The following is a 7,259-nucleotide window of genomic DNA, read 5'->3' as shown; positions in this document are numbered from 1 at the left end:
CCAGCGCCCCCCGGAATCCCTGCACGCCGAGGTGGGAGCCGGTGAACCGTGCCCCCGGCCGGCCCCACCTCCGCTTCCCGGTGTTTGAGGGTTCGGGCCTCCAGCCGGGGAGTTCACCCCTCGGGATCCTCAGTAGGGCTGTGACTGTGGCCTCTTCCTGCAGCGCCAGGCTCCGCCCGGCCTCGAAGTCGGCTTAGGTGCTTTCCGTGCACTGCGGTTGGGTGGAAAAACCCACTCCTGGTTGTTTAGACATTGGCCTGCAGAAGATGCCATTTCTGTATTTCTCTCAGGGTAAGAAAGCCAGCCTTGCACCAGTGGAGACGTGAGTAGGGAGGGAATCGTCTACCGTTTGGGAACATCCGTACCCTTAGGTGCTGTGGGGCTTCCTAACAAGATGGTAGGCAGTTACTGATCTCTGGAGAGAGGAGTATTCGTGACCAGGAAGAAGAATCGTATAAACGTGGCGTCCTTCTTCCTGAACCGAGTGGAATCTGTAAGCAGGCCAAGAGAGCACAGGCGGCTTGGAGTGGAATAGAGGCCTCTAGAGCGGGTGTCTCTAAGAGGAAACAGAATGTATGTCAAAAGATACTATCCAAAACTGAAAATAGCCGGGCAAAGTGGCTCACGCGTATAGTCCCACCACTTTGGGCGAATCACCTGAGGTCAGGAGTTCGAGACCAGCCTGGCCAACATGGCGAAACCCCGTCGCTACTGAAAATACAAAAATTAGCTGGGCGTGGTGGCAGGCACCTGTAATTCCAGCTACTCGGGAGCCTGAGGCACGAGAATCGCTTGAACCCGGGAGGCGGAGGTTGCAGTGAGCCAAGATCAGGCCACTGCACTGCAGCCTGGGTGACAGAGCAAGACTCTGTTTCAAAAAAATAAAAACTGAAAATGGTAGTATAAGCATGTTTCTTAAGAAATGGAGAGATAAATTGTGGAAGACATGCTTTTTAAAATTCAATCTGGCTCCGTATGAAGAGGAGTAGGGCCAAGGACTATAGTTTGTTGTTATAAGCCTTATAGAATCATTTTATATTCCAAATACAAACATTACTTTAGCAGAAATTAAAGTTAAATTTTAAAAAGAAGAGTCTAGTAAAAAAAAAAACTACATTATTTGAGTACCAACTGCATACATCTTTGAGGAGTACAGCCATTGCTTCGGTGTGTGTAGTTTATATTGTGCCCAGTAGGTTCTAGTTTACTAACATCAAATTTTAGTTAGGTGAATTGGGAGTGGTATTCGTTGAAAAAAAAAAAAAAGGAAGAAAAGAGAAGGAAAAGAAGGAGAAAATGGTGTGGGATCATTGCATCAGATTAGAGGTAGAGCACAGTAATTTTTTAAAGTAGTTTTTTTTTTTTTTTTTAGAATAGGCGTATCACGCTTTGGAGAGGCTGTTGTGCAGTGGCACCATCTCAACTCACTGCAGCCTCAAACTCCTGGGTTCAAGCGATTCTCCCACCTTGGCCTTTGGAGTATCTGGGACTACAGGTGCATGCTGCCATGACTGGCCAATTTTTAAATTTTTTGCAGAGACATGGTCATGGTCTCGCTGTGTTGCCCAGGCTGGTCTCAAACTCCTGGCCTCAAGGGATCTTCCCTCCTTGGCCTCCCAAAGTGTTGGAATTACAGGCCTGAGCCACCATGCCTGCCTCCATCTTTTTGAGATGGAATCTTGCTCTGTCACCCAGGCTGGAATGCAGTGGTACCGTCTTGGCTCACCGTGACCTCCACCTCCCAGGTTCAAGAGATTCTCCTGCCTCAGCCTCTCGAGTACCTGGGATTACAGGCACCTGCCACTATGCCCAGATAATTTTTGTATTTTTAGTAGGAATGTGGTTTCACCGTGTTGGCCAGGCTGGTCTCGAACTCTGACCTCAAGTGATCTGCCCACCTCAGCCTCCCAAAATGCTGACTGGGGTGAGCCACTGTTTCTGGGCTTATATGTGATTGATTTTCTTTTTTTTTTTTTTTTTTTTTGAGACGGAGTCTCGCTCTGCCCCCAGGCTGGAGTGCAGTGGCGCGGTCTCGGCTCACTGCAAGCTCCGCCTCCCGGGTTCACGCCATTCTCCTGCCTCAGCCTCCCGAGTAGCTGGGACTACAGGCGCCCGCCGCTACGCCCGGCTAATTTTTTTTTTTTTTTTTTTTTTTTTTTTTTTGAGACGGAGTCTCGCTCTGCCCCCAGGCTGGAGTGCAGTGGCGCAATCTTGGCTCACTGCAAGCTCCGCCTCCCGGGTTCACGCCATTCTCCTGCTTCAGCCTACCGAGTAGCTGGGACTACAGGTGCCCGCCGCTACGCCCGGCTAATTTTTTTTGTATTTTTAGTAGAGATGGGGTTTCACTGTGTTAGCCAGGATGGTCTCCATCTCCTGACTTCATGATCCGCCCACCTCGGCCTCCTAAAGTGCTGGGATTACAGGCGTGAGCCACCGCGCCCGGCCAATGTGTTTGGTTTTCTAAGAGTGAAAATTCTCATGTCCAACAATAAGTGGTGAATAGTATTATAGTACATCCATAAAATACAACACTTAGCAGTCGTATACAATGTTACATTGTAGTAAAACATTTAATGACAAAATAACATAGGTTGTTAAATTTGAACTTCAGGAAATAGCTTGTATGATATGGTATGCGTGAAACATACTATAAACTATATGCCTAGAACAAAGACTGGACACAATTGGGGTGATTATTTTGTATATGTTTCCCCTCTCCTTTGCCCCCAGTATTCTACAATGAAGGTATATAATCACTGCTAAGTATTTTATTAAAAGTATGTTCCTAATAGTGATTCTTCAGCAGAACTGAGTTCATGAAAATATCACCCTATGCCACTTTACCTCAATGTTTCTTAACATTTACAAATCTTTCTGAGAATGCCATAGTCACATCTAAAGCAGTGCTTAGGATTAAGTATATTATTTGGGCATTGAGGGTGGGGAAAGGAAGAGAGAATAGTAAGTATTCATCTACTAATAGCTGTGCTTCTTGTAGCTAGAAGAATATCATATAGTGAGACACACAGGCCAAAATAAAAGCCGTGCAGACATTACTGACTTGTATATGAAGAAGCTGATTCTGCATCAGGTCTGCTTTTTGATCAGGCTTCTAGACTGTAAATGCTTACGAAAATGTACAGGTACCATCATTTTAATTCATAGCATTAAACAATGTACGGCACGCCTACTACTTTCCCGGTATTATGCTGAGATATTGTGGTGAAAAATGAATATGCCCCCCACCCTCACATACCATATTGACTAGAAGGGAAGATAGATGATTAAATAAATAGTAACGAAAAACTCTAGTAAAATAATTGGGAAAGTACAAAGGAGACAGCTCTGGACTGGTGAACCTCTCAGGACCAAATGATTAAGGTTAAAAAAACTCATAGTACCTTGATACCGAGGATGCTTGACATGCCCTTTTTTAATTGATAAATAGTAAAGACCCTGTAGGTCAGCTACTGGGCTGACTTAGGGGTTCCTATTCAACCTTCGGTAAGAGTGCAGTACGCTAAGAGGTTCAAACTGGATTGCATCCCCAGATTCACATAGGAACAAGTCTAGATCCTTGAGAAAACCAGAGAGCCTTAGGGATCCAACAGATTGGAACTAACCCAGGACCAAACTGAACCTTCAGGGCAGCTCCCAAAATAACTGACCTTTGTGGTCGCTTCAGCACACATACACCACAATCGGGATGATACAGAGAGGATTAGCATGGCCCCTGTCCAAGGATGACACGCAAATTCATGAAGCGTTCCACATTTTAATTTAAAAAAAATATTGAGCTTCACAGGCTGAGCATGTGTGGCCAGAGCTGGACTAGAACCAGATCTTCTGGGGCAAAGGGGCGAGGGGAATGAATGACATTTATCCAACACCTAGTTGTTTTTTCCCTGTAGCAGGAAGTCATTATGCAACTTACACATTTTCATCAGATTTCCTCTGACTTACCCTGACATGTACGTGGGAATGATGTGCGCTGCCAAGAAATGTGGGATTAGGTTTCAGCCTCCAGCTATTGTCTTAATCTATGAGAGTGAAACCAAGGGGAAAATTCGCCAGCGCATTATGCCAGTTCGAAACTTTTCAAAGTTTTCAGGTAACTTATGTCTTATCTTGCCTCCTGTTTTAAATATTCTCTAAATACAGGTTCACATCATGACTCTGTCAGGGACTGGATGTGTGACACTGGATGAATTACTTACTGTCAATGAGTTTCAGTTTCCTAATCTACAAAAGGGAATTGTTTTTTTTTCCAGTTTGATAATTAATAATCTTTTTGGGATTGCTGCCTAGGTTAAATGATATAGCATTATGCAATAATATTAATTCCCTTCTCTCCTTCCAAATGTTTTTTATTTGTAGCCTTAATATTTTATTTTTTTAATTTTATTATTATTATTTTTTTGAGACGGAGTCTCACTCTGTCGCCCAGGCTGGAGTGCAGTGGCCGGATCTCAGCTCACTGCAAGCTCCGCCTCCCGGGTTCACGCCATTCTCCTGCCTCAGCCTCCCGAGTAGCTGGGACTACAGGCGCCCGCCACCTCGCCCGGCTAGTTTTTTGTATTTTTTAGTAGAGACGGGGTTTCACCGTGTTAGCCAGGATGGTCTCAATCTCCTGACTTCGTGATCTGCCCGACTCAGCCTCCCAAAGTGCTGGGATTACAGGCTTGAGCCACCGCGCCCGGCCTTAATATTTTATTAATACCACTACTGCTATCTAAACGCTATAATATCACTTTTCTTCTCAGACATATTCTCCAGTTGAAAGTGTTTAATATCTCTACAAAGTGATTTTTAAGTTAAAGAAGTCAAAACTATATCCTTCTCCCACCACACTGAAAGCTCAATATAAAAGAATAGTTCTACAAAATAATTCATTCCAATCAAGCCATTTAGCTACTTGACTATAATGGAGATAATGCTTTCAGGGTTCAGAGTTTTTGTTCTATTTTGGCTGTTGCAGTAGTTTGTGGCGTATATGATATATGTGGTATGTATGTGGTATATAGTTTTCTTCTCTCTCCCAGATTGCACCAGAGCTGCTGAACAATTAAAGAATAATCCACGACACAAGAGTTACCTAGAACAAGTATCCCTGAGGCAGCTAGAGAAGTTATTCGGTTTTTTACGAGGTTACTTGTCAGGGCAGAGTTTGGCAGAAACAATGGAACAAATTCGAAGGGAAACAACCATTGATCCTGAGGAAGACCTGAACAAACTAGATGACAAGGAGCTTGCCAAAAGGAAGAGCATCATGGATGAACTTTTTGAGAAAAATCAGAAGAAGAAGGATGATCCAAATTTTGTTTATGACATTGAGGTTGAATTCCCACAGGACGATCAACTGCAGTCCTGTGGCTGGGACACAGAGTCAGCCGATGAGTTCTGACAGCCACCACCCAAAACCTGCATCGGGCCAGCAGAGCATCCGCGTTTATTACCAGACTGCTTCTGGAAAAAGCTTTAAAGAATACTAAATATATATGTGGGGTTATAGAGGATTGACCATGTTACTTTTCAAAACCAGGACATTTAAAGCATCTACTAGGTAGGTGCAGGAGGAATGTGTGAAAAACAGAATAAAGGAATCTGCCTTTAAGGAGCTTACAATCATGCCGGGTGCAGTGGCTCACACCTGTAATCCCAGCACTTTGGGAGGCCGAGGCGGGTGGATCACCTAAGGTCAGGAGTTTGAGACCAGCCTGGCCAACATGGTGAAACCTCGCCTCTACTAAAAATACAAAAATTAGCTGGGCGTGGTGGCAGGTGCCTGTAATCTCAGCTACTCGGGAGGCTGAGGCAGGAGAATCGCTTGAACCCTGGAGGTGGAGGTTGCAGTGAGCTGAGATCGCGCCACTGCCCTCCAGCCTGGGTGACGAGCAAAACTCCATCTCAAAAAAAAAAAAAAAAGCTTACAATCTAACTGGAAGATGTAAAAACCTGTGAAAAACTAATTAGCAGTATTAAGCAACAAAAACATTAGAGCCAAATGCATGATAAAGGCTAAAGAAGGCCAGAGCGCATATTACTGTAGAGTAGAACAGTAAGGGAAGGCTTTGTCCTTTAGTAAAGAGATAGGAGTTGGCCTGGCCCTTGACATAGTAGTGTTTAGGTATATGCTTGTGTGGATTCCTAATAAGAGCAACTGAAAAGAAGGAGAGGGGAAGTAGTAAAGGGACAAGAAACAGAATTTTTTTTGAGGAACGATAAGCAGATTATAGTTTGACAAGATTGGGGGGCATATATGGTTACCAGGGCATTACCTCATATGTGTTATATCTTTATATGTATTTATCTCTGGAAAAGCGTGCCCTGCAAAATTCCCTACAGCTGCAAGCAGATGTCATTTGATGGACAGAGGGGAATTCTGCCCCTCCGGTATCAGGAAATTATATATTAAAGACATTGTGAAACGCTGAACCTCTTCCCTTAAATAATAGGTTTGTTTGTAAAATGGGAAATCCACCCATAATAAATGAACAATAGGCACGGCCAGTTTAGGCCTGTTCATGAATGGATCTGCAAGAGAGCGTCTTCGTTTAACAACAGCGTCTGTGATTTGATACGTTTATCCTTATTACAGTATTGTAGAATTGGCAGAAATTCTGTTTTCTACAAGGAAATTGATGTTTATTAAATAAAACTGAAAATAATTACTCACGGTTTCTACCTGTTCACTTCCACTCTCCTTACCATTAAGCGCTTCATTAAAAGGGAGCTCATTCTTGTAATACCACCAGAGTTTTGAAATAGTCAGATCTCATACATACAGTAGCCAAAGGGAGCCAAATAATTTTCTGAATTAGAGATTTTTCCATATCTACATAGTATTCCTTTATTCTATTGTATAGATACAGGGTCTCACTCTGTCACCCAGGCTGGAGTGCAGTGGCATGATCACGGCTTACCACAGCTTCAACCTCCTGGGCTCAAGTGAGTCTCCCCCCTCAGCCTCCCAAGTAGCTGAGAGTACAGGTGCCTGTCACCACACCTGGCTAATTTTTGTATTTTTTGTAGAGACAAGGTTTCACCATGTTGCCCAGGCTGGTCTCGAGCTCCTGGGCTCAAGTGATCCGCCTCAGCCTACCAAAGTGCTAGGATTACAGACGAGCCACTGTGCCTGGCTATAGGTAACTTATTTTAAAATTTGTCCTTGGCCGGGCGCGGTGGCTCAAGCCTGTAATCCCAGCACTGTGGGAGGCCGAGACGGGTGGATCACGAGGTCAGGAGATCGAGACCATCCT

At 44.2% G+C, this 7,259-nt stretch overlaps 1 protein-coding gene across 1 annotated transcript; it reads left to right on the top strand.

Annotated features, from left to right (window-relative positions):
- On the top strand, nucleotides 1–6,675 carry CEP19 (centrosomal protein 19kDa). Its single transcript, XM_011961179.1, has 3 exons — nucleotides 1–291; nucleotides 3,912–4,111; nucleotides 5,043–6,675. Exons 2-3 carry the CDS (start codon nucleotides 3,970–3,972, stop codon nucleotides 5,402–5,404), a joined length of 504 nt encoding a protein of 167 aa, XP_011816569.1. The 5' UTR covers nucleotides 1–291; nucleotides 3,912–3,969; the 3' UTR covers nucleotides 5,405–6,675.
- Nucleotides 6,676–7,259: the final 584 nt, after the last annotated feature.

This window comes from Colobus angolensis, unplaced genomic scaffold, assembly GCF_000951035.1.
Source record: "Colobus angolensis palliatus isolate OR3802 unplaced genomic scaffold, Cang.pa_1.0 Scaffold54, whole genome shotgun sequence".
NCBI lineage: Eukaryota > Metazoa > Chordata > Mammalia > Primates > Cercopithecidae > Colobus > Colobus angolensis.
Note: the sequence above shows the minus strand (reverse complement) of the source record. Positions and strands in the feature narration are given on the sequence as shown.